Raw genomic sequence first — 27,047 nt, forward strand, 5'->3', positions numbered from 1 at the left:
CCTAGTGGGTTCAAACGATTCTCCTGACTCAGCCTCCAGAGTAGCTATTACAGGTGCCCACCACCACGCCTGGCTAAATTTTTCTTTTGTATTTTTAGTAGAGATGGGTTTTCACTGTGTTGGTCAGGCTGGTCTCGAACATCGAACCTCAGGTGATCTGCTCTCCTCGGCCTCCCAAAGTGCTGGGATTACGGTTGTGAGCCACTGCACCTAGCCAGTTTTTGTCTTTTATTTTCTGTATTTAGGTATTTGGGTCATTTACATAGTTATAGATGTTGTCAGACTCCCCCCGACCCCCCCTTTTTTTTTTTGAGACAAAGTCTTACTCTTGCCCAGGCTGGAGTGCAGTGGCTCAATGTTGGCCCACTGCAACCTCTGCCTCCCGGGTTCAAGTAGTTCTTGTGCCTCAGTCTCCTGAGTAGATGGGATTACAGGCATCTACTGTAAGCCCAGCTAATTTTTATATTTTTAGTAGAGATGGGGTTTCACTATGTTGGCCAGGCTGGTCTTGAATTCCCGGCCTTAGGTGATGCACCTACCTTGGCCTCCCAAAGTGCTAGAATTACAGGCCTGAGCCACCATGCCTTGTTTTAGTTTTTGTTTTTTGACTGTTTTTCTTGCTTTCTTTTGGGTTACTTGAACATTTTTGGAATTCCATTTTTCTTATTTTTTTCTTCTACCCCAATTCACTGTGCCAAACCATTTTTCTTTATTGTGTTTTGTATCTTTTTTTTTAGTTCGTTGATATGGTTTGGATATTTGTTCCACTGAAATTTTTTTTTCTTCTTTTTTGATACGAAGTTTCGCTCTTGTTGCCCAGGCTGAAGTGCAATGGCATGATCTCGGCTCACCTCAACCTCCGCCTTCCGGGTTCAAGCGATTCTCCTGCCTCAGCCTCCCAAGTAGCTGGGATTACAGGCATGCACCACCACACCTGGCTAATTTTGTATTTTTAGTAGAGACGGAGTTTGTCCATGTTGGTCAGGCTGTTCTCGAACTTCCGACTTGAGGTGATCCACCCACCTCGGCCTCCCAAAGTGATGGGATTACAGGCGCGAGCCCCGTGCCCGGCCTTGGTATCTTTTTGGTATCACAAATAACTTTTGATTGAAACCTGGGCATTTTTGTATTGTCATGAGACTATGCACTTACTTAAACAACTGTTTTAACTAGTGTTCTCTTACACTTATCTAACAAGGGGAGAGTGTTGGTGCCACTTTGTTAAGCCAGGTAGGGGATGAAGTTCAGGTTATCTACCTTGTCTGTGTTGACATTTGAGGCAAACTTCCTTTTAGTTGTTTGCAGAATTGGGAGTTGTGGCTCCCTACCTGATCTCTGTGGTGGATGTGGCCTTGTTTGTTACTGTGTGTAGGTGAAAGTTCTCACTCTCTACTAGGTCTTCTCTGCTACCACTCCAGTAGGGACAGTGAGGGATGCCTTATTACTGGCAGATGGTGGTGGAAGTCCAGTCTTCCCTACTTTTCTCCACTGACACAGTAGGGAGTGGATGCTCATTAACTAGCCAATTGGAATGAAGGTTCCAATCCCCTGCTTAATTTTCTCTGACACTACCTGGTGGGAATCTTGGATTGTTTTCATTACAGTCTCATGAGGGTGGATATCTAGGTTCCCCATGTGATCATTGCTGGTATGGGTGGGGCTAGGTTTTCTATGGTGTTATGCTGGATTATAGCAGTTACTCTTCAAGTTTTCTTTCTGGTTAACATACCACTTTACTGGTAATCTGGTCTGGAGAGAGAAGGCTTTTGTTGGGGCTTCTTCTTTTTTTTTTTTTTTTTTTTTTTGAGACAGAGTCTCTCTCTATCACCCAGGCTGGAGTGCAGTGGTGCGATCTCTGCTCACTGCAACCTCCGCCTCCCGAGTTCAAGCAATTCTCGTGCCTCAGCCTCCGGAGTAGCTGGGATCATAGGCGCCTTCCAACACGCCTGGGTAATTTTTATTTTTAGTAGAGATGGGGTTTTGTCATGTTGGCCAGGGTGGTCTCCAACTCCTGACCTCTGGTGATCCACCCGCCTTGGCCTCCCAAGGTGCTGGGATTATAGGCATGAGCCACCGCACCCGGCCTTGTTGGGGGTTCTTTTATTTGGTCAGTGCCCATCGGTGTTCCTGATGTACTCACTTCTTCCATTCCAGGAGTAGGATACATTAGGCAAAAAGAAGAGAATACCCAGGGAATTTACTGCTATATTGTGCCTTGTGTCCTGTGATCCTGAGCTAATTTGCCTTCTCTCTACCTTTCAGAGAAAATTTGTTTTATTTATAATATTCACATTTTAAATTTGTACTTAGTGGGAGGAATAGGGAAAAGTATATCCATTCCATCCTCCTAGAAGTGTAAGTGTAACCTTTGATTTCATTGAGTGTGCCCTGTTTTTCTGTTTTCTATTTCATTGACTTCTGCTCTTATCTTTCTTTCTTTTGCTCTTCTAGTTTCTTAAGGAACAAGGTGAAATCACTGATTTGTTTCTTTTCTAATATAGTCATGTAATTGTATAAATTTCTATTTCAATTACTGCTTTAACTGTCTTAAAAATACTTGATATTTTTGTCTTTTTTTTTAACCCCTTGGTTATTTTATTTTATTTCATTTCATTTCATTTTATATTTTGAGACAGATTCTCACTCTGTCTCCAGGCTGGAGTGCAGCAGCACGATCTTGGCTCACTACAAACTCTGCCTCCCGGGTTCAAGCAGTTCTCTGCCTCAGCCTCCTGAGTAGCTGTGGTTACAGGAGCCTGCTACCATGCCCGGGTAATGTTGTATTTTTAGTAGAGACGGGGTTTCACCGTCTTGGTCAGGCTGGTCTTGAACTCCTGACCTTGTGATACACCTGCCTCGACCTCCCAAAGTGCTGGAATTAACAGGCATGAGCCACTGCTCCTGGCCCCCACTGGTTATTTTAGAAGTATGTTTTGATTCCAAATATTGGGATTGTCTTTGATTTTTTTTTGTCACTGATTTCTAGATTAATATCACAGTTGTAAGAAAAAATTCATGGTAACACCTGAAACCTTTTAAATTTACCAAGAGTTGTTTTTTTGGCCTGAATATGGTATATCTTGGTGAATGTTCCAAATGCACTTGAACAGAATGCGTATTCTGGTAGTTTGTGTAGAGCGTTCTATAGTTAGTTAGGTCAGTTTGGTTAATGGTGTTATTCAAGCTTCTGTATCCTTACTGATTTTCTGTCTGCTGGTCCTGCTATTATTATCATTCCTTTTTTTTGAACATGATGTTGCTTTGTCACCTAGGCTGGAGTGCAGTGGCATGCACAATCATAGCTCATTGAGCCTCCACCTCCTGGGCTCAAATGATCCTCCCACCTCAGCCTCCCCAGTAGCTGGGTCTACAGGCATATGCTACCATACCCAGCCAATTTTTTTTTTTTTTTTTTTGTAATGGAATCTCGCTCTTGCCCAGGCTGGAGTGCAGTGGCGTGATCTCGGCTCACTGCAAACTCCACCTCCTGGGTTCAAGCGATTCTCCTGCCTCAGCCTCCCGAGTAGCTAGGATTACTGATGTGCGCCATCATGCCCAGCTAATTTTTGTATTTTTAGCAGAGACAGGGTTTCACCATGTTGGCCAGGCTGGACTCGAATTCCTGACCTCAGGTGATCTGCCTGCCTCAGGCTCCCAAAGTGCTGAGATTACTACAGGTGTGAGCCACCATGCCTGGCCCACCCAGTTAATTTTTAAAAAATCTTTTTGTAGAGACCGGGTCTTCCTGTGTTGCTCTGTCGCCTGGGCTGGAGTGCAGTGGCACAATCATGGCTCACTATGGCCTTGACCTCCTCCTGCCTTAGCCTTCCCGAGTAGCTAGAAGGACCACAGGTGTGTGCCACTACCTGTGGCTAATTTTTGTGTGTTTTTTGTTTTTATTTTTTGAGACGGGGTGCCGCTCTTGTTGCCCAGGCTAGAGTGCAATGGCATGATCTCGGCTCATTGCAATCTCCGCCTCCTGGCTTCAAGCAATTCTCCTGCCTCAGTCTCCTGAGTAGCTGGGATTACAGGCATGTGTCACCATGCCCAGCTAATTTTGTATTTTCAGTAGAGATGGGGTTTGTCCATGTTGGTTAGGCTGGTCTCGAACTCCTGACCTCAGGTGACCTGCCCACCTCGGCCTCCCAAAGTGGTGGGATTACAGGCGTGAGCCACTGTGCCAGGCCAATTTGTGTGTGTGTGTGTGTGCACGCGTGTGTGTGTGTTTAGAGATGGGGTTCTGCAGTGTTGCCCACACTGGTCTCGAACTCCTGGCCTGAAGTGATTTTCCCACCTCGGCCTCCCAAAGTGCTGGGATTACAGGCGTGAGCCACTGCGCTCAGCCACTTTTCTTCATGTTTCCAGTGACTGATAGTTCATTAAAAGAGTGCCCTGTTATACATGCTTATAATTTCCATCAAATATGTGAAAGTTGTTGGCCATGATTTCTAAAGACTTTTTTTTCCTATATTATCTCCTGTTTTGTGGCTCCAGTTACAAGTTTGGCCTCTTGAAATTATTTCAATTATCACGTATTACATTTTTTAGTGGTTTTTTTTTTCTGTGTTTCATTTAGGTTAGTAATTTTGGTTTCATGGGTTGTAAATCTCAAAGTGTATTTTTCATCTTAGACTTTGTAATTTTCAATTTAGAAGTTCAAATTTTAAAAATATTTCATATTTTTACTTAATATATTTCTTCTAGCCTTCTGATCATATGAAATATCATCATAATTGTTTTAAAGGACTTGTCTGCTAATTCTATTTTCTGTTTCATTTCAAAATTGGTTTTTTTTTGTTTCATTATGGGGTGTAACTTCCTGCTTCTATGTAAGTCTTATAAATTTTGATTGACTTTTTAGCCACTGTGAATTTTACCTTGTTTTCTAGTTTCTCTAGTTTTGTTTGCCTTTTACAAATATTTGTGGACTTTGTTCTGTGGCATTATTGAGTTGCTTGAAAACAGTTTCTTTCTGTTGGGTCTTTCATGTTTTCTTTGACTTGACCAGGGCTGTGTTTAGGGTTAATTTTTTCCTCCTTCTGAAGACTTTCTTATACTCCTATGTCATATCTACAGTGTGATAGAAATTATATCACATCATTTCCTTTTGGACTTTTGGGTATGGGTACTATTCACATCCTTATCTCAGTTCTGGATGCTATTACCTCTAATTCTTTTGGTGATTTCTCATCTTGCCATTGGATAGCTCCTTTACATTGCAAGTGCTGATTTGTCATTCAACCAAAAGTTCTAGGGTGAGCCTTTGTAGATCTCTTCATTTCTCTCTCTCTCTCCAGCTCTCTACTCAGTGCTGGTCTCCCTTGTGAGCTCTAGGCACCTTGGCCTCCTTGGACTTCCAGCTTCATTTCCTCAACTTGGGGAGACCACAGGCTCTGCCTGGGTTCCTCCTCCCTGTTCCACGACCTGGAAACTCTCTCAAGGCAGTAAGCTGGGCACACGTGTGGCCCATTTGTTTTTTGTCTTCCAGGGATCACTGTGTTTTGTTGCTTGTCCAATATCTTCAGTGCTGTTGTTTCATTCATTTTATTAGGTTTTTTATTATTTCATGCAAGGAGGCTAAATCTGGTCCCCTTTATTCACTCCATCTTGACCAGAAGTGGTATCATTGTGGTTTTAATTTACTTTTTCATGATAACTGATGATATTCAGCACGTTTTAGCTTGTGTGTTGACCATTCGTGTGTTCTCTTGTGATGAGTTTGTTCATTTAGCCTTTACTATTCTTTGTTTTCTTTTTTCATCTATTTGAGTTGCAGAAGGTGTTTATATGTCCTAAATACTGATCCTGTGTCTGATAAATGTTTTGTAAATACTTTCCCCAAGTCTATATGGTTTAACTATTTATTTTAACTGTACCTTTTGATGAGCAGAAATATTTATATCTGATAAGTTTAATTTATCAGTGTTTTCTTTTGTAGTTATTGCTTACTGTGAGCTAAGACACTTTTGCCTAACCTCGAAGTCATGAAGGTAATTTCCTTTATTTCCTCTAAAAGGTTTTGCTTTTGCTAATTTATATTTAGGTCTGTGATGCATCTGAAATTATTTTTGTAGGTTTGAGTATTTTGCATATGGCTATCCAGTTGTTTTTCACCATTTGTTGAAAACAGTCTCTTTTTCTCACTGGGTTGCTTTGGGAACATCACATGGCTGCATAAGTGGGATATCTTTCAGAAATCTTTATTCTGCTCCAAAAATCTGTTTGTCTAGCCCTGTTATTCTGATAATTTTGTAACTTTATATTGTCTTGAAGTCAGAATTGCCAGTCCTAAAACCTTTTTCTTCTTTTTCGAAGTTCTGCATATTTTCCGTCCTTCACATTTCCATATAAATTTTAATAATCTCTTTTCTGTCTTCTCCAAGAAAGGCTGATGGGATCATGATTATAATTGTCTTGAATCTGTTGATCAGTTTGAAGAGAACTGACATCTTAACAACGATTGAGTCTTAATCATTAGTATAGTATATCTCTCCATTTATTTAGGTCTTTTTTGCTTTGTCTGAGCAGTTGTTTGTTGCTTTTAGCCTTTGGTCTTGCATGTCTTCTGTTTTAAAATTACTTATTTTTTTTCCTTTTTTTTGAGACAGAGTCTCACTCTGTTGCCTCGCTGGAGTGCAGTGGTGCAATCTTGGCTCACTCCATCTCCTGGGTTCAGACAATTCTCCTGCCTCAGCCTCCCAAGCAGCTGGGATTACAGGCATGTACCACTAAGCACAGCTAATTTTTATGTTTTTAGTAGAGATAGGGTTTCACCATGTTGGCCAGGCTGGTCAACTCCTGACCTCAAGTGATCTGCCTGTTTCGGCCTTCCAAAGTGCTGGGATTACAGGCATGAGTCACCACGCCTGGCCTAAAATTATTTTTAAGTATTTTGTCTTTTTTTTTTGATGCTATTTTAAAATATTAAATACATTTTTTAGCAATTATAAAGTATTATAAAAATTTCTAATTTTTTGTTGGAAATAGAATTTTTGTATATTGACCTGTTTCTTACAATCTTACTTAAGTCATATTAATTCTACTAGTTTTTTAGGTAGATTACTTAGATTTTTCTAATAGATGATTGTCATAAAACACTGTTTTATCTCTTTTTTCCCATTTGTAATTCCTTTTATTCTCTTCCCTTACAGAATGGACTTAATCTTGTTTTCATTCTTAGAGGAGAGCATTCAGTGTTACACCATCAATTATAAGTCAGCTGTAGGGGTTTTATTGATGAAGTTTATCAGATTGCTTTCAAATATAGCTTTTATTACTATTTAGATATGGCAAGGCCAACAGAACCCAGCATGACTGCCATTGAAAAGATAGTTTGTTATAGTCACAGACCCCAAGAGGAATAGTCATGCCATGCCGTGGAGAATACACAGTTGAGTAGCTTCCTGAGGGTTTGTGTCATGAATGGATATTGAGTTTTCTCAAAAGCTTTTTCTGTATCTATTGAGATAATGCTATGTTTTTAAAGATACTAATGTAAATTTCATTGTTTTATTTTCAAATGTTACGCTAAATGCCATTTGGTGTCATGGTGTATTATTCTTTTTTTTTTTTTAGTGATGGGTACAGTGGCACAATCTCTGCTCAGTGTAACCTCCACCTCCTGGGTTCAAGTGATTCTCCTGCCTCAGCCTCCCAAGTAGCTGAGATTACAGGCACGTGCCACCATGCCCGGCTAATTTTTTTTGTGGAGACAGGGTTTCACCATGTTGGCCAGGCAGGTCTCCTGACCTCAAGTGATCCTCCCGCCTTGGCCTCCGAAAGTGCTGGGATTACTTTCGTAATCCATGTGAGCCACCACAACTGGCCTATTCTTCTTATATATTGTTGGACTTAAATTGCTAATAGTAAATATTTTTGCAACTTTGTATGGGAGGGATTTTGTTGTAATCTTGTTGCTTTTTGTCAAGTGCTGGTATTTTTGGTATATTCATTGGTATTCTTCATGCTAAACTTAGAAAATGATTTGGGAAGCATTGTCTTCTCTGTTTTCTGGAAATACTTGTGTGAGATTGATTTATAGTGTTTGAAGGAACTTATCAGTGAAAAAATCTGAGTCTAGAGTTTTCTTTTTGGGAAGGATTTTGATAACGAATTCAACTTAAAATGCTTCTCAGATTTTCTGTTTTATCAGTTTTGATAAGTTTCATTTTCAAATAATTTTTTCTTTTCATCTAAGCTGTTGAATTGGTTAGCATAAAGTTATTAATAATAATCTTTGGCCCTCTTAATATCTTTGGGATTGTAGAGGTAATTCCCATTTTATTCTTGATATTGGTAATTTGTATTCTTCCTATTTAAAAAAAAATTAATTTAGCTTGCAGATTGTCAACTTTTTAGGTTTTTCCAAAGTGTTACCAGAAAGGGGGTCCCAATCCAGACCCCAAGAGAGGGGTTCTTGGATCTTGTGCAAGAAAAAATTTGAGGCGGATTCATAGAGTAAAGTGAAAGCAAGTTTATTAAGAAAGTAAAGGAATAAAAGAATGGCTACTCCATAGGGAGAGCAGTGCCATGGCTGCTGGTTTCCCATTTTTATGAGTATTTCTTGATTGTATGCTAAACAAGGGGTGGATTATTCATGAGTTTTCTGGGAAAGGGGTGGGCAATTCCCAGAACTAGTGGTTCCTCCCCTTTTTAGACTATATAGGGTAACTTCCTGGCATTGCTATGGCATTTGTAAACTGTCATGGCGCTTGTGGGAGTGTCTCTTAGCATGTTAATGTATTATAATTAGTGTATAATGAGCAGTGAGGACGACCAGAGGTCAGTTTTGTCACCATCTTGGCTTTGGTGGGTTTTGGCCCCCTTCTTTATTACAACCTGTTTTATCAGCAAGGTTTTTATGTCTTGTATCTTGTGCCAGCCTCCTATCTCATTCTGTGACTTAGAATGCATAACTTACTGCAGTCCAGCAGGACTCAGCCTTATGATTTCCCCAGCCCCTGTTCAAGATAGAGGCATTCTGGTTCAGAGGCCTCTGACAAAAGGACCCACTTTGACTTCAAATTCTCTGTTACTTTTCATTTCTTCTGCTCTTATTTTTACTATTTCTTTTTTCTACTTACTTTGGGTTTACTTTACTCTTTTATATATAGGTTCTTTAGGTAGAACCCTACTTATTTTATTTTATTTTATTTTAGACAGAGTTTTGTGCTGCCACCCAGGCTAGAGTGCAGTGGTGCGATCTTGGCTTACTGCAACCTCTGCATCCCGGGTTCAAGCGATTCTCCTGCCTCAGCTCAGCCTCCTGAGTAGCTTAGATTACAGCCACCCGCTGCCATGCCCAGCTAATTTTTGTATCTTTAATAGAGATGGAGTTTCATCATGTAGGCCAGGCTGGTCTTGAACTTGCGACCTCAGATGATCCACCTGCCTTGGCCTTCCAAAGTGTTGGGATTACAGGCGTGAGCCACCATATCGGGCTGCTAGGTCATTAATTTTATATCTTTTTTCTAATGTGGTTAGGGAACATAATCTGTATGATTTCCATTATTTTCATTTTATTGTGTCCCGCTTTATGGCTCAGTAGGTGGTCTTCCATGGGGTATGCACCAAGTTTACCTGAAAAGAATGTTTATAGTGGTTTTAACGTTGCTTAGATTATTATTATTATTATTTTTATTTGGTTTGGTTTTGTCAATCACAAAGAGGAGTGTTAAAATATCTTACCACGTTTGGGGCACTGAGTATCCTGACTATGCCTTATGCTAATTTTTGCTTCATGTATTTTGAAGCCTTGTTTTTAGGTGCATACATTTATAATTATTATGACTTCTTCATTGTCTGACTTACTGTGAAATGCCCCTCCCTCTCTTTACTATGTAGCCACTCACCATCTTTTTTTTTCTTGTTGTTTGTTTGTTTGTTTGTTTTTATGAGATGAGGTTTTACTCTGTCACCCAGGCTGGAGTGCAGTGGTGTGATCTTGGCTCACTGCAGCCTTTGCCTCCTAGATTCAAGCAGTTCACCTGTTTCAGCCACCCTAGTAGCTGGGACTATAGGTGTGTGCCACCGTGCCTGGCTAATTTTTGTATTTTTGGTAGAGATGGGGCTTTGCCATGTTGGCCAGGCTGGTCTCGAACCCCTGGCCTCAAGTGATCAAGTGCCCGCCTTGGCATCCCAAAGTGCTGGGGTTACAGGCGTGAGCCACCGCACACCCAGCCTATCCATTTACTTTTTTTTTTTTTTTTTTTTTGAGATGGAGTCTCGCTCTGTCGCCCAGGCTGGAGTACAGTGGCATGATCTTGGTTCACTGCAAGCTCCGCCTCCCAGGCTCACGCCATTCTGCTGCCTCAGCCTCCCGAGTAGCTGGGACTACAGGCACCCGCCACCACGCCCGGCTAATTTTTGTATTTTTAGTAGAGCTGGGTTGTCACCATGTTGACAGGCTGGTCTCGATCTCCTACCTTGTGATCCACCCACCTCGGCCTCCCAAAGTGCTGGGATTACAGGTGTGAGCCACCATGCCCGGCCATTCCATTTACTTTTGACCTGTTTGTGTCTTCACTTAAAGTGTGTTTCTTACAGACATCTTGTGTTTACTTTTCTATCCGTGCTAATACACAATTTTTTTTTTTTTTTTTGAGTTGGAGTTTTGCTCTTGTTGCCCAGACTGGAGTGCAATGGCACAATCTCGGCTCACCGCAACCTCCGCTTCCCGGGTTCAAGCGACTCTCCTGCCTCAGCGTCATGAGTAGCTAGGATTATAGGCATGTGCCACCACACCTGGCTAATTTTTGTATTTTTAGTAGAAATGGGGTTTCTTCATGTTGATCAGGCTGGTTTTGAACTCCCGACCTCAGGTGAATCGCCCGCCTCAGCCTCCTAAAGTGCTGGGGTTACAGGCGTGGGCCACTGCGCCCGGCCAATTGTTTTGTTTTGAAACAGTGTCTACATCACTACAATCAATTTTAGAACACTTGTATCCCCTCAAGAAGAAGCCCTTTGGCCCATTAACAGTCACTCTCCATTACCCTACTTCCCCACCTCCTGACAATCACTAATCTTCATTTCTGTCTCTATCCCTATTTGGGACATTCCATATAAATGGAATCATATGATATATGGTGTATTGTGAGTGGCTTATTTCTCCTAGCATAATGTACAAGCATTTGTTTTGTAGCATTAGAACTTCATTCCCTTTTGTTGTCAAATAATAATTCTGTTGCATGGCTATACTACATTTTCTTTACTCATTCATTAATTGATAGACATTTAGGTTGTATATACTTTTGCAATGTTATGAATAACGTTATTATGAACATTTGTCTGCAAATCCAGACATTTGTTTTGAATTCTCTTGGGCGTAGGATTTTTGTTTCATGCTGTAACTCTGTTTAATCTTTTGAAAAACTGACAGAGGCTGTAACATTTTAAATTACCAGCAACAATAGATGAAGGTTTTTTTTTTTTTTTTTTTTTGAGACGGAAGTCTCCCTCTGTTGCCCAGGCTGGAGTGCAATGGCGCAATCTCGGCCCAATGCAGTCTTCACCTCCCGGGTTCAAGTGATTCTTCTGCCTCAGCCTCCCGAGTAGCTGGGATTACAGGCACCCACCATCTTGCCGGGCTAATTTTTGTATTTTTGTAGAGATGGGGTTTCACTATATTGGCCAGGCTAGTCTTGAACTCCTGACCTCAGGTGATCCGCCCACGTTAGCCTCCCAAAGTGCTGGGATTACAGGTGTGAGCCACCGCACCCAGCCTATATGAAGGTTTTAATTTCTCCATCTCTTTGCCAACATTTTTTATTGTTTGGCTTTTGATTTTAGCTATCCTACAGGGCATGAGGTAGTATCTGATTGTGGTGTTGATTTTTATTTATTTTTTTCATTATATTATTTTTTTAGACAGAGTCTCACTCTGTTGTTCAGGCTGGAGTACAGTGGTGTGATATCTTGGCTCACGGCAACCTCTGCCTCCCGGGTTCAAGCGATTCTCGTGCCTCAGCCTCCTGAGTACCTGGGATTACAGGTGCCTGCCATCACGCTTGGCTAATTTTGTAATTTTAGAAGAGATGGAGTTTTCACCATGATGGCCAGGCTGGTCTCAAACTCCTGACCTCAGGTGATCCACCCGCCTAGACCTCCCAAAGTGTTGAGATTACAGGCGTGAGCCACCGCACCTGGCCTGGTGTTGATTTTTAATCCTTAATGATTAATGACGTTAAGCATCTTTTCATGTGCTTATTGGTCATTTATATATTTTCTTTGGAGAAGTGTCTATTTAGATCCTTTGTTCAGTTTTTAACTGGGCTGTATAGCTTTTTATTTTTGAGTGGAAGAGCTCTGTATCCTGGATACAAACTACTTGTCAGACATGCGACTTGTAGACTTGTAAATATTTCTTCCATCCTTTTACTTTCCTGATGGTTTTGTTTGTAGCAAAAAAGTCTGTAGGTTTGGTAAATTCTAGTTATTTTTTCTTTTATTGCCTCTGCTTTTAGTGTTATGTCTAAAAACTGTTGTTCAACCGAGTCCTAAAGACTTACCTCCTATTTTTTTTCTAAAGTTGTATAGTTTTAGCTCTTACATTTAGATCTGCGATTCACTTTTGAATTAATTTTTAAGTATAGTATCAGGAAGGGTTTCAACTTAATTCTTTTGCACATTCCTCTAGCAATTTAAGTATATTTCTTTACTCTTTTCAGTCTGTTTTTATAGTATTACCACTTATGGGTAATATTGTACAAGTCGTAAAGTATACAAAGCTTGTAAGTTGTTCTTTTATATCACCTCTGTTTGTTGTCAGTTATGCTATTGTCATGTGTGTTGGAACTATGTATATTATAAGCCCCAGAAAACAACAATATAATTTTGGCTTTCAATAATCATGTAATGTTAAGAACTTAAGAGTTAAAAGTCTTCTAAGTTTACCCAGATATTTACCATTTGTGGTAGTCTTCTGAAGATTTGCATTTTCTAGCATCATTTGTCTTAATTCTGAAGAATTTCTTTAGCCTTCCTTGCAGGGCATATCTTTTGGTGATAAATTGTGTTTTCTTTCTTTTATCTGAAAGTACCTATTTCATCTTTATTTTTGAAGGGCATTGTGGTTGGATTTAGAATTCTGTGTTGACGGTGCTTTATCTCTTAGCAATTTAAGTATTTTAGTTTACTTTCTTTTGGCTTCCATATTTTATGATGAGAAATCTCCCATTTATCCAGTCACTGTTCCCTCTGCCCTCTGTGTAATGTGACATTTTCTTTTGGTGCTTCAAGATTTTTCCCTCTGTGTTTGCTGTTTAGGAAGGCATTTGACTATTTGAGGTTTGCTGAGATTCTTCAATCTGTGAATGTGTCTTTTTTCAAATTGAAGAAATTTTCAGCCATCGTTTCTTCAAAATTTTCTTTCCTGCCTCATATTCTTTCTCTCTTCTTCTTTTTAAGGCCTTTGGTTATGCATGTGAGACCTTTTGGTACTGTCCTGTAGGTCCCTGAAGCCCTGTTTTTTTTTTTTTTTTTTAATTTTTTTTTACCTCTATTTCCTCTTTCAGATTAGATTCTTTTTTTTTTTTTTTTTGAGATGGAGTTTCGCTCTTGTTGCCCAAACTGGAGTGCAGTGGTGCGATCTCGGCTCAACACAACCTCCGCCTCCTGGGTTCAAGTGATTCTCCTGCCTCAGCCTCCTGAGTAGCTGGGACTACAGGTGTGTGCCACCACACCTGGCTAATTTTGTATTTTTTAGTAGAGACGGGGTTTCTCCATGTTGGTCAGGCTGGTCTCGAACTCCTGAGCTCAGGTGACCCACCCACCTCGGCCTCCCAAAGTGCTGGGATTACAGGTGTGAGCCACCATGCCTGGCCTCAGATTAGATTCTATCTATTGATGTAGCTTCAAGTTCACTGACTCTTTTGTCTTCTCAGATTTGTTGTTATGAAGCTTGCCTAGTGAAATTTTTACTTCACATGTTGTATTTTTAGTATTTAAAAAATTCTTTGTTTTTTTGTTTTGTTTTTTCTTTGTTTTTTTTTTTAATTTGAGATCAAGTCTTGCTCTTTTGCCCAGGCTGGAGTGCAGTATTGCTATTATATTACTGCAGCCTCAAACTCCCAGGCACAAGTGATCCTCCTGCCTCAGCCTTCTGAGTATTTGGGACTGCAGACTGGTGCTACCACGCTCGGCTTATAGTTTCTTTTTTATTGTTGTTGCTGAGACATCCTGTTTTATTTATTATAGGTTTATCTTCAGTGGGCAGATTTAGTTAGCATTTAGTGACATTTTTCCATAAAACTTTACAATATAACGGAAATGGTATAATTTGGAATAGAGGAAAGAAATCACTCATAATCTTACCATCCTTATCACAGTCCTATTAATATATTTTGTGTATTTTTTTTTTTTTTTCGAGATGGAGTCTTGCTCTGTCACCCAGGCTGGAGTGCAGTGGCATGATCTTGGCTCACTGCAACCTCCGTCTCCCGGGTTCACGCCATTCTCCTGCCTCAGCCTCCTGAGTAGTGGGGACTACAGGCGCCCGCCACCACGCCTGGCTAACTTTTTTTGTATTTTTAGTAGAGACGGGGTTTCACTGTGTTAGCCAGGATGGTCTCGATCTCCTGACCTCGTGATCCGCCTGCCTCGGCCTCCCAAGGTGCTGGGATTACAGGCGTGAGCCTCCGCACCCGTCCTATTTTGTGTATTTTCTTTTCTTTTTTTTGAGACAGAGTCTTGCACTGTCGCCTGGGCTGGAATGCAATGGCGCGATCTTGACTCACTGAAACCTCTGCCTCCTGGGTTCATGGAATTCTCCTGCCTCAGCCTCCCGAGTAGCTGGGATTACAGGTGCACACCGCCACGCCCAGCTCATTTTTTTTTTTTTTTTAGTAGAGACGGAGTTTCACTATGTTGGCTAGGCTGGTCTCGAACTCCTGACCTCATGATCTGCCTGCATTGGCTTCCCAAAGTGCTAGAATTACAGGCGTGAGACGCTGTGTCCAGCCTATTTTGTGTATTTTCTTTTAATGTTCAGTGAATTTTTTTTTTTTTTTTTTTTGAGACGGAGTCTCGCTCTGTAGCCCAGGCTAGAGTGCAGTGGCACGATCTCGGCTCACTGCAAGCTCTGCTTCCCGGGTTCACACCATCCTCCTGCCTCAGCCTCCCTAGTAGCTGGGACTACAGGCGCCCACTATCACACCTGGCTTATTTTTTTTGTACTTTTAGTAGAGACGGGGTTTCACCGTGTTAGCCAGGATGGTCTCGATCTCCTGACCTCTTGATTGCCTGCCTCGGCCTCCCAAAGTGCTGAGATTGCAGGCGTGAGCCACCGCGCCCAGCCATATTTGTGTTTTTAAACATAGAAAAGGTACAGCTAAAATAGTAGTATGAAAGATTTAAAAAAATGCACTTGTATAGGGCTTTACCATGAATGAAGCTTACAGGACTAGAAGTTGCTCTGGGTGAGTCAGTGAGTAAGTGGTGAGTGAATGTGAAAGCCTGGGACATTTTTGTACACTACTGATAGGGTTTGGCTGTGTATCCCCACGGAAATCTCATCTCGAATTGTAATCCCTATGTGTTGAAGGAGGGAGGTGACTGGATAATGGGGGCAGTTTCCCCCATCCTGTTCTCATGATAGCGAGTGAATTCTCTTGCGGTCTGATGGTTTTGAAAGTGGCAGTTTTTTCCTATGTACACATTCTCTTTCTCTTGCTTGCTGCTATGTAAGATGTGCTTGCTTCCCCTCCTGTGATGATTGAAAGTTTCCTGAGGCCTCCTCAGCCATGTGGAACTGTGAGTCAATTAAGCCTCTTTTCTTTATAAATTGCCCAGTCTCAGGTAGTTCTTTATAGCAGTGAGAGAATGGACTGCTACAACTACTATAGACTTTATAAACATTGTACACTTAATGTACACTAAATTTATTTTAAAAATTGCTCTGTCATGTTACTATGGCTATTACATCATTACGTCACTAGGCAATAGGAATTTTTTAGTTCCATTTAATCTCATGGGACCACCACTGTATATGTGGTTGTTGTTATGCAGACTGCATTTGGAGAGAGACCACATTCATATAGCTTTTCTTATAGTACATTGTTATAATTTTTTTTTTTTAATTTTTAAAAATTTTTTGAGGTGGAGTCTCTTTCTCTGTCGCCCAGGCTGGAGTGCAGTGGAACGATCTTGGCTCACTGCAATCTCCTAGGTTCAATCGATTTTTGTGCCTTAGCCTCCTGCTTAGCTGGGACTGCAGGCACTTGCCACCACATGCAGCTAATTTTTTTGTGTTTTTAGTAGAGATAGGGTTTCATCATGTTGGCCAGGCTGGTCTCGAACTCCTGACCTCAGGTGATCTGCCCGCCTCAGCCTCCCAAAATCCTGGGATTATAGGTGTGAGCCACTACACCCAGCCTGTCCTATTTTATTGTTGTTGTTAATCTGTTACTGTGCCTAATTTATAAATTAAACTTTTTATAAGTATGTATGTATAGCAAAAAACAGAATCAAGTGCTCAGTACCATTTGTTGTTTCAGACATCCACTGGGGTTCTTAGAATGTTTCTCCCATGGATAACTGGGGGACTACTGCATTTAGGAGGTGACTGAAGTGGTCCTGATGAAAGGTAATGCTTGCTTTAAGTAGGGTAATAGTGGAGATGGAGAGAGAGAGGCAGATCTCACCAGTATTTAGGAAGAGGAAGGGCACAATACAGTTATGGATTAAAAGTGAAATTAGGGAGTGAGGTATGAAGTGGTCAAAGATGACGTATACTAGGTGTCTTGCGTGAGCAATGTGTCATTGAAAATATCATTACCAGTATATGGAAAGAGCAGGAAGAGCAGGTTTTGTCATAAATTGTGGAGCATTTCAAGTGTCTATGTAGGCTGGGTGAGGTGGCTCACTGTAATCCTAGCACTTCAGGAGGCTGAGGTGAGTGGATCAGTTGAGGCCAGGAGTTTGAGACCAACCTGGGCAACATGACGAAACCCTATTTCTACTAAAAATAGAAAAAGTTAGCTGGACGTGGTGGCACACACCTGTAATTGCAGCTCCTTGGGAGGCTGAGGCAGGAGAATTGCTTGAACTCTGGAGCTGGAGGTTGCAGTGAGCCGAGATTGAGCCACTGCACTCCAGCCTGGGCAACAGAGTGAGACTCCATCTCAAAATAAAATAAAATAAAGTGTTTATGTAGCATATAGAGTTTTATACCTGAACCTGAGGACAGATACAAATAGATAAAATTTGGGAGTCACTGTTATATTTTTATAATTTAGTTGGTAATGGAAATTTGGACAATGAGTAAGATTGCCTAGTGTTTCACGTGAAATAAGATGACATCTTAGGCCAGAGCCCTGAGGAACTTCACCATTTAAAGTTTTGATAGGGTGATCAGAAAGGTGCTGCCAAAGAGGTAATAGGAAAATCAGGAGAGTGAAATACTGAAAGGCAAGAAGTATAGTGGTATTAGCCTGTTTCAGGTTAAAGGAATACCTGAAACTGGGTAGATTATTAATATAAAGAAAAGAAGTTTATTTGGTTCACAGTTCTGTAGGCTGTACAAGCATACCACCAACATCTTTGGGCTGAGGAAACTTTTACTCATGGGGCAGTGGGAATGGGGACCAGGAGTGTCACATGGTGAGAGAAGGGAGCAAGGTGGCAGGCTCTTTTTACCAATCAGATCTCACGTGAGCTAACGACAGCAAGAAACTCACTCATTACCACAGGGAAAACACCAAGACATTCATGAGGGATCTGCCCCCATTACCCAAACACCTTTTGCTAGGCTCCACCTTCAACATTGGGATTACATTTTTACATGAGATTTGGAGGCACAAATATCCAAACTTTATCAATAGGCTCAATTTTTTTTTTTTTTTTGAGATGGAGTCTCGCTCTGTCGCCCAGGCTGGAGTGCAGTGATGCGATCTCAGCTCACTGCAAGCTCCGCCTTCTGGGTTCACGCCATTCTCCTGCCTCAGCCTCCCAAGTAGCTGGGACTACAGGCGCCTGCCACCACGCCCGGCTAATTTTCTGTATTTTTAATAGAGACGGGGTTTCACCGTGTTAGCCAGACGGTCTCGATCTCCTGACCTCGTGATCCACCCGCCTCAGCCTCCCAAACTGCTGGGAATACAGGCATGAGCCACTGCGCCCGGCCTTTTTTTTTTTTTTGAGATGGAGTTTTGCTCTTGTTGCCCAGGCTGGAGTGCAGTGGCATGATCTCTGCTCGCTGCAACCTCCGCCTTCCGGTTTCAAGTGATTCTCCTGCCTCAGCCTCCCAAGTAGCTGGGACTACAGGCACGCGCCACCACATCCAGCTAATTTTTTGTATTTTTAGTAGAGACGGGGTTTCACCATGTTGGCCAGGATGGTATTGATCTCTTGACCTCGTGATCCACCCGCCTTGGCCTCCCAAAGTGCTGGGATTATAGGCGTGAGCCACCGTGCCCAGCCAATAGGCTCTATTTTTTTTAAAATTATTTTTTGTAGAGATGAGGTCTTACTTTGTTGCTTAGGCTGGTCTCGAACTCCTGACCTCAAGTGGTCCTTCTGTTTTGGCCTCCCAAAGTGCTGCGATTATATGTGTGAGGCACTGCACCCGGCCTCATTAGGCTTTTATGGCTTATGCTTTCTGTACTTTTAATACTATTTCAACTTAATTTTCTACTCCAGTTTTTTGTTGTAATTTATATATGTATGTAAGTGTATATATATTTATATGTAGGGTGTGTATATATAGTGTGTGTATATATATATAAAGTATGTGTGTATGTGTATATATATATAATGTGTGTGTATATATACACATATGTATGTATACATACACACATATATATACGTGTGTGTATGTGTGTGTGTGTGTATATATATATATATGTATATGTATATACACATTTTTTTTATTTTTGTTTTTTTTGAGATAGGGTTCACTCTGTAACCCAGGCTGGAGTGCAGTGGTGCAATCGTGGCTTACTGCAGCCTTGACCTTCTGGGCTCAATTGATCTGCCCGCCTCAGCCTGCTTAGTAGCTGGTACTACAGGTGTGCCACCACCACACCCAGCTAATTTTTTGTTTTTTTGTTTTTGTTTTTTGTAGAGGTGGGATTTTGCCATGTCGCCCAGGCTGGTCTTGAACCTCTGAGCTCAAGCGATCTACCTACCTCAGCCTCCCAAAGTGCTGGGATTACAGGTGTGATCCACTGTGCCCGGCCTATATTACTATATAGTATGCTGCAAAACCTCTTTTGGAAACAAAGTGGGATATAAATAATACTCAAGTGAGACTTTCAGGAACATATTCTTCTTGGTAAGACAGTGCCACTGAAACTTACTGTGTTTCATAAGAAGTGGTAGTACTGGCTCTAGTTTTATTTTTGGTTTTAAATTCTGAGCATGAGAAGGAGAGGGATCCACAATAAATTTTGAGTACTATTGTGTTTGAATAATAATAACTGATTAGCCTAATTCCTTTTAGAAGGGAAATCAGCATGCATGAGATCATTTCTTGCCACTTAAATTAAAATTCTAAATTCTAGAGTTAGGCTCTTTAAGAGAAACCAGACCTACTTGACGGCAGTCGTCCTAGCTGACCATAAGACAGGAAGTAAACAGGTAACAGGCAGATGTTAAAAGCCTTGCCCCATTCCTGTGTTGAGAGGACCTTTTTGTTTTTTCTCCCGCTCCCCAGGTAAATAATCCCAGCATCTTTGTGTTTTTATTAATGTAAGATTTAAAAAATTGTGGCAGGAGTTTTGTTTTGTTTCTTTTAGTTGGAGTTTCGTTTTTGTTGCCCAGACTGGAGTGCAGTGGCGCGATGTTGGCTCACCGCAACCTCTACCTCCCGGATTCAAGCAATTCTCCTGCCTCAGCCTCCCCAGTAGCTGGGATTACAGGCATGCGCTGCCAAGCCTGGCTAATTTTTTATTTTTAGTAGAGACGGGGTTTCTGCACTTTGGTCAGGCTGGTCTCGAACTCCCGACCTCAGCTAATCCGCCTGCCTCAGCCTCCCAAAGTTCTAAGATTTACAGGCCTGAGCCACCGCGCCTGGCCCATGGCAGGAGTTTAAAAGTTAAAATGTACTTTAAAAAAAATTACTTGTCCTCTGAAGAAGATCACATGTCATCAAGAACAACTGTTTGTGAAGAATGTTCTGAAATATTCTTGGGGGGCAACTAGGACAAATGCTGCTCTCACATTTTCAGTAGTTTTGACGTTGCAGGGAAGATACTACATTTTTGATAATCTGAAATATTTCTTCATTACCTGTTTCTTTTTTTTTTTTTATAGAGATGTGAACTTTGTCCCCATAAGGATGGAGCTTTAAAAAGAACAGATAATGGGGGTAAGTGCAGAGATTTCTTGAAAAAAATTTTATTGAAAACTGGGACAGTGGAGTATTTTCAAATATTTGGTAGTTTATTTTATTTTATCAAATTAAACAGCGTTTTCTACTCATTTTTAACAGTGGTGGCTATAATTTATAAATCCTTATTGTATTGACCCACAATTTTTCTACTTTGTGGACAAACTTAAGCATTGGGTATTTTATGCAGTATGATCTATTAAATACATACTTCTAATTTAAATTCTTATGTTTTTGGCTGGGCGAGGTGGCTCACACCTGTAATCCCAGCACTTTTGGGAGGCCAAGGGAGGTGGATCACCTGAGGTCAGGAGTCGAGACCAGCCTGGCCAACATAGTGAAACCTGGTTTCTACTAAAAATAGAAAAATTAGCCAGGCGTGGTGGTGCCTGCCTGTAGTCCCAGCTACTTGGGAGGCTGAGGCAGGAGAATCGCTTGAACTTGGGAGGCGGAGGTTGCAGTGAGCTGAGATTATACCATTGCCCATTAGCCTGCGTGACAGAAGGAGACTGTCTCCAAAAAAAAAAAGTATTTTTTTTAAATGGATATAGTTTCTTATGTTAGGAATTTTTTTTTTTTTTGAAAAATGAGCCACATTTTTTTGTTGTTGTTGTTAGACCTAAAATCTGTTGTTTTAGATTCTTTTTTTCTGTTTTGTGTATCTCTAGACAGATGATGTTTCTATTGAATGTTAATTTTATTTAACTCTGAGGATCTTTGTTGCTTGAATATAAAGAAATGTTGACTTTTAGGCTGGGTGTGTTGCCTGACACCTGTAATCCCAGCTCTTTGAGAGGCCAAGGTAGGAGGCTCACTGGAGCATAGGAGTCTGAGACCATCCTGGGCAACATAGGGAGACCTTGGTCTCTGCAAAAGTAAATATAAAAAATAAAAGTAAAAAGACTTAGTTACACATGGTGGCACGTGCCTGCAGTTCCAGCTACTTGGGAAGCTGAGCAGGAGGATGGCTTGAGTCTGGGAGGTCGAGGCTGCAATGAGCCATGGTCACACCACTGTACTTCAGTCCCTGGGATGGGTGAGAGTGAGACCCTGCCTCAAAAAAAAAAAAAGCTGACTTCTGTATCACATTTTGGTATGCTTTCCTATGAACCCTTGTATATTACTCATTTTCTTATTCACTTTCAGTTATCTTTGTCAGAGAAATCATATTTTTCTACAGCTCAGTACTATTCTGAAATGTGTAGACATGAGTTTATTAGACCATGGCATATATGATGAGGCAGCTAAAAAAAGGTTAAGCTGCTATTACTACTATACTCTTCTCCATTTTGGGTAGCCACTTCTAAAGTAGTTGTGGCATAGGCTAGAGTAATGGTGTGAGTAAATAAAAGGGAAAAATAGAATGATTTTGGCTATATATATATATTTTACAGTTTAATCTTCACACTATGTTATACAGTCAGATTGTACAGAATTTAAAAATATGTTGAAAACTCTTCCTGTTATTCCTCTTCCCCATCTGCCCAGTTTATCAATAGTTTTCCTGCTACTATGTAATAATTACTTTCCTGCATATCTTTCTAGGCTTCTTTCTTTTGCATATTCAAATGTGAATAAAGACTTATTTACTCCCTCCATCTTTATACAAATGGGTTAATATTATATACTCTTCTGCATCTTAATTTATTTCACTGAACAATTTATCTGTTTTTTTTGAGACTTTGCTTTTCTTTTTTCTTCAATTTTCTTTTTTTTGAAGCTTCGCTCATTTGCCCAGGCTGGAGTGCAGTGGTGCAGTCTCAGCTCACTGCCACCTCCACCTTCCGGGCTCAAGCGATTCTCCTGCCTCAGCCTCCCAAGTTCCTGGGATTACAGGTATGTGCCACCACGCCCGGCTGATTTTTATATTTTTAGTAGAGATGGGGTTTCACGATGTTGGCCAGGCTGGTGTTGAACTCCTGACCTCAAATGATCCTACTGCCCCGGCCTTCCAAAGTGCTGAGATTACAGGTGTGAGTCACTGCACCCGGCATGAACAGTTTATCTTGTTTTCAGTATAGAGCTTTTTTTTCTTTTTAACCATGTTATCTAATATCTAATCAATCAGTTCTTGATGCACTTTCTGATCTTCTACTTTGATGACTAACTCTTGTATGTATGTCATTTTGCTTGTATACAAGTATATCTATAGGATTATTAATTTCCATAGGTGGAAACATTGAGTCAAAGGAGTTTTGCCGTTAATTTTGATAGATAGTCCCAAATTATTTGCCCTGTAGTTTTACCAATATATGTTCCCAGTTTTACCAATATATGAATAAAAAAGCTGTTCTTCATACCTTTGGTAATCTAACAGGTAAAAGTTTATATATCCAAGCAGTAGTTTTGCATTTCTCTTAATATTAGTGAAGTTCACATCTTTTTATAGTTTGAAGAGCAGTTTGTTTTTTCTCTTCTGTGGTCTGTTTTTTGACTTGGTTGTTGATCTTTTTCTTTTTTTTTTTGAGACAGGGTCTCCCTCTGTCACATAGGCTGGAGTGCAGTGGCTTGATCTTGGCTCACCGCAGCCTCTGCCTCCCCCTTTCAAGGGACTCTCCTGCCTCACTCACCCGAGTAGCTGGGATTATAGGCACGCACCACCGCGCCCAGCTGATTTTTTTATTTTTAGTAGAGATGGGATCCACCCACCTTGGCCTTCCAAAGTGATGGGACTACAGGTGTGAGCCACCATGCCCAGCCACAATTGTTGATCTTTTTAGTTTGATTTATTGGAGTGTTCATAAGGAACCCCTCATATATTATTATGCTGTTTTGATATGAGTTGGACTAATTTTTGCCCATCTGGTTAGTCTTTGTTTATATTGTGCTTTAAAAAAAATTTTTTTTTTACCGTGCATGAGTTTCTGATTTTAATTTTGTTCAATTTATTAATCTTTCATGACGTCTGTATTTTGAGTTATTAGTTAGAAAGGCCTTCACTATTCCAAAGTTTTTTTTTTTTTTTTTTTAAGTGACAGGTTTTCATTCTGTTGTTCAGGCTGAAGTACAAGTAGCAGGATCCTAGCTCACTATAGCTTTGTAGTCCCGGGCTCAAGTGATCTTCCTGCCTCAGCTTTGAGAGTGTTGGAATTACAGGAATGAGCCACTGCACCTGGTGTAAACCTTCTATCTTATTAAATATTTCCTATTCTGGTTTGTTTCACTTGTTCCATTCTACCCTATTAGCTTAAAAAAGTTAACATTACTATGTGCTTTTTTCCTCTTTCTGAATCCTCTGAAACTTTTAGGATACTGTAAATTCACTTGTCCATCTCCAGACATATATTTTATTTTTGTCATGTACTTTCATTCTCTGTTTCTTTAAGAATTATAGTGGTTTTGTCAGGTGTTTGTTGAGGATTATGCTAGTCACTTAAAATGAAACAGTTTGTGTAAATTTGGTGTTATTTTTCTTTGAATTCTATATAGAACTTCGTGAGAAACTGAAACTTTTCTGGGAAAATTTTTGATAAATTCGTTTTTTGGCAAAATTATAGGGACATTCCTTTTCCCCCTTTCCTTTCCCTTTCCCTTCCCCTTTGTCTGTCTCTCTCTCTCTTTCTTTTTTAACAGTGTATCACTTTGTTGCCCAGGCTAGAGTGCAGTGATGCAGTCATAGCTCACTGCAGCTTCAAACTCCTGGATTCAAGTGATCCTTCTGCCTCAGCCTCCTGAATAGGTGGGACCACAGGCACACCATGCCTGGCTAATATTTTTTTCTTTTTGTATTTTTTGTAGAGACACGCGGTCTCACTTTGTTGCCGAGGGTGGGCTCGAACATCTGGGCTCAAGCTATCCTCCTGCCTCATCCTTCCAAAGTGTTGGGATTACAGGCTTGAGCCCTTGGGCCTGACCTATTTTTATAAACTTAAGTCAATTTTGGTGCGCTCTGTTTTTCCAAGAAATTTAACTACTTTGTATAAGTTGCTGAAATTGTTGGACTAACATTGCCAATAGTATTTTTTTTTTTTTTTTGAGATGGAGTCTTGCTCTGTCACTCAAGCTGGAATGCAGTGGCGTGATGTCGGCTCACTGCAGACTTCACCTCCCAGGTTCAAGTGATTCTCTGCCTCACCCTCCCAAGTAGCTGGGATTACAGGCAGGCACTACCATGCCCAGCTAATTTTTGTATTTTTAGTAGAGACGGGATCTCACCATGTTGGCCAGTCTGGTCTTGAACTCCTGACCTCAGGTGATCCACCCACCTTGGCCTCCCAGAGTGCTAGGATTACAGGCAGGAGCCACCACACCCGGCCGCCAGTAGTATTTTATTATTATTTTGTTAATTTTGCTAGCAATGGTAGTAATTACCCCGTTGTTATTCCTGATGTTGGTGACTTGTGTTCTGGTTTTTTGTTTTTATTTTTATTTTTTTGACCAGTCCAAATAGAATTGTTCAGTTTTACTGACCTTTTTAAAGAAAATTTTGGGCTTTGTTAATTTTTTATGCCATCTCCCTGTTTTCTATTTTGTTAAACTTCTGCTCTTTATTATTTCCTTCCTAGTACTTACTATGTGTTATATTTTCCTCTTGTTTTCTAACTTATAAAGGTGGAACCTTAGGTCTTTTATTTTAGATATTCTTTTCTAATGAAAATGTATATGCTGTAAGTTCCTCTCTATTGCTTTTATTGAATCCCACAAGTTGTGTTTTTTTGTTTTTGTTTTTGCTGTTGTTGTTTTGAGACAGGGTCTCAGTTTATCACCCAGGCTGGAGGGCAGTGGTGTGATCTTGGCTCAGTGAAGCCTCGACCTCCTGGGTTCAAGCGATCCTCCTACCTTAGCCCCTGAGTGGCTGGGACTACACGTGCACGCCACCTTATCCGGCTAATGTTTTTGTGTTTGTTGTAGAGACGGGGTTTCACCATGTTGCCCAGGCTGGTCTCAAACTGCTGAGCTCCAGCGATTAACAGGCATGAACCACTGTCCCCAGCCTATGTCTCAAGTTTTGATAAATTTCATATTTGTTGCCATTCCGTTCAAGACATTTTCCAGTTTCCCTTGTGACTTTCTCTTGACTATCTTAGTCTATCTTGGACAGAAGTAGAAGTCTTCTGCTGTTTATTCGTAACATTGATTTTCCCTCTTATTTCTTATTTCTCTTCTCTTCTTTTTGTGATTATTTTTTAGTGCTGTATTTTAATCAGTTTAACAATGCAACTAGTTAGTATTGCATTTAAATTTAATTATATTAAATTGCCTTAAATTGCCTTTTTGGCCATATCTCTTCCTATATATATACACAAGTATTTATATTTATATGGTGGTTGCTGTAGGGATTATAATTTTCTTATCAGTAAATTCAGTCTCTGCTGATTGTACAACTTTTTTTTTTCTTTTTGAAATGGAGTCTCGGTGTGTTGCCCAGGCTGGACTGCAGTGGCACTATCTCGGCTCACTGCAACCTCTACCTCCCAGGTTCAAGCAGTCCTGCCTCAGCCTCCTGAGTAGCTGGGACTACAGGCACACACCACAACACTCAGCTAATTTTTGTATTTTTAGTAGAGACATAGTTTCACTATATTGGCCAGGCTGGTCTGAAACTCCTGACCTCAAGTGATCTGCCTGCCTTGGCTATCTAAAGTGTTGGGATTACAGGCGTGAGCCACTGCACCTGGCCTGTGTGTGCCACTTAACACGAGATGTAGAATGAAACCATATAGACTTCTTTCACCTGTTCTTTTTCCAGTCTTTGTTATAGTTTTATAGGAAAGCTACATACATTCACAAACCCTACCAGTGTTTTAATATTTAATGTAAGTGGTCATTTGTATTGTAAATGTGTGTGAAGGCATTATTGTTTTGTATGTTCGTTATATATTAAATGTACCTACATGTTTATCACTCTTTATATTTTTCTTCAGTTCTGAGCTTCCTTCTGGAATCATTTTCCTATTACTCAAGGAAAATTGTTTGGTGTTCCCTTTAATGGAAATCTTTTAAAAAATGTTTTCTGGCTTTATTTAGTTATCTAGTTTTTCGTTTAATAACTTGCCTTTTGTCTTTAAGATTTTCATTTCTTTCCCTTAGTTTTCTGTAGTTTTTTTTTTTTTTTTTTTTTTTGAGACGGAGTCTCACTCTGTCGCCCAGGCTGGAGTGCAGTGGCGCGATCTCGACTCACTGCAGGCTCCACCCCCCGGGGTTCACGCCATTCTCCTGCCTCAGCCTCCCGCGTAGCTGGGACTACAGGCGCCTGCCACCTTGCCCGGCTAATTTTTTGTATTTTTAGTAGAGACGGCGTTTCACCGTGTTAGCCAGGATGGTCTTGATCTCCTGACCGCCTGATCTCTTGATCCGCCCGCCTTGGCCTCCCAAAGTGCTGGGATTACAGGCGTGAGCCACTGCGCCCGGCCAGTTTTCTGTAGTTTTATCGTCTCTTGGTGTATGTCTTTATTTACTCTGATTTATAGTGGTTCTTCAGTCAGTGGCTTTGGATCTTCTGTTCTGGAAAATTTTTAGGTATTATCAATTCAGATAATGCTTTCATGCCATTTTCTTTCTCATATTTTCTCTGAGACTCTGATTACATGTGTGTTAGATCTGCCTGCCTATTACATTTTTCATGTGTCTTATTCCATTTTTTGTATTTCTTACTTTTGTGCTAACATTCTGGATTTCTTCTGACCTGTTTTGTTCCTACTAATTCTCTTTTCATCCATGTCTAAACCGTTGTTAATCCCACCCATTGATTTTTTTTTTTTTTTCTTGAGATAGGGTCTCTGTC

At 40.7% G+C, this 27,047-nt stretch overlaps 1 protein-coding gene across 31 annotated transcripts in view; it reads left to right on the plus strand.

The window, feature by feature from the left end:
- The window catches only part of MLLT10 (MLLT10 histone lysine methyltransferase DOT1L cofactor), a 222,768-nt gene that overhangs the window by 41,782 nt on the left and 153,939 nt on the right, over positions 1 to 27,047 (plus strand). For 22 of the 31 annotated variants that reach the window (XR_010146821.1, XM_063781470.1, XM_063781476.1 and 19 more), the window contains one exon: positions 20,248 to 20,302. The exons of 6 other annotated variants lie outside the window; for them this stretch is intronic. Coding sequence is in view for 15 of the 25 variants with exons in the window: in XM_016962745.4 (XP_016818234.1) it covers positions 20,248 to 20,302 (55 nt within the window). In the remaining 10 variants the exon portion in view is untranslated. Of the gene's footprint in view, positions 1 to 5,937; positions 5,991 to 16,490; positions 16,580 to 20,247; positions 20,303 to 27,047 lie in introns of those variants that run through there. 3 more of the 31 variants (XM_024346253.2, XM_063781478.1, XM_016962750.4) reach the window with 2 other exon arrangements.

The sequence above is a fragment of the Pan troglodytes genome, chromosome 8 (assembly GCF_028858775.2).
Source record: "Pan troglodytes isolate AG18354 chromosome 8, NHGRI_mPanTro3-v2.0_pri, whole genome shotgun sequence".
NCBI lineage: Eukaryota > Metazoa > Chordata > Mammalia > Primates > Hominidae > Pan > Pan troglodytes.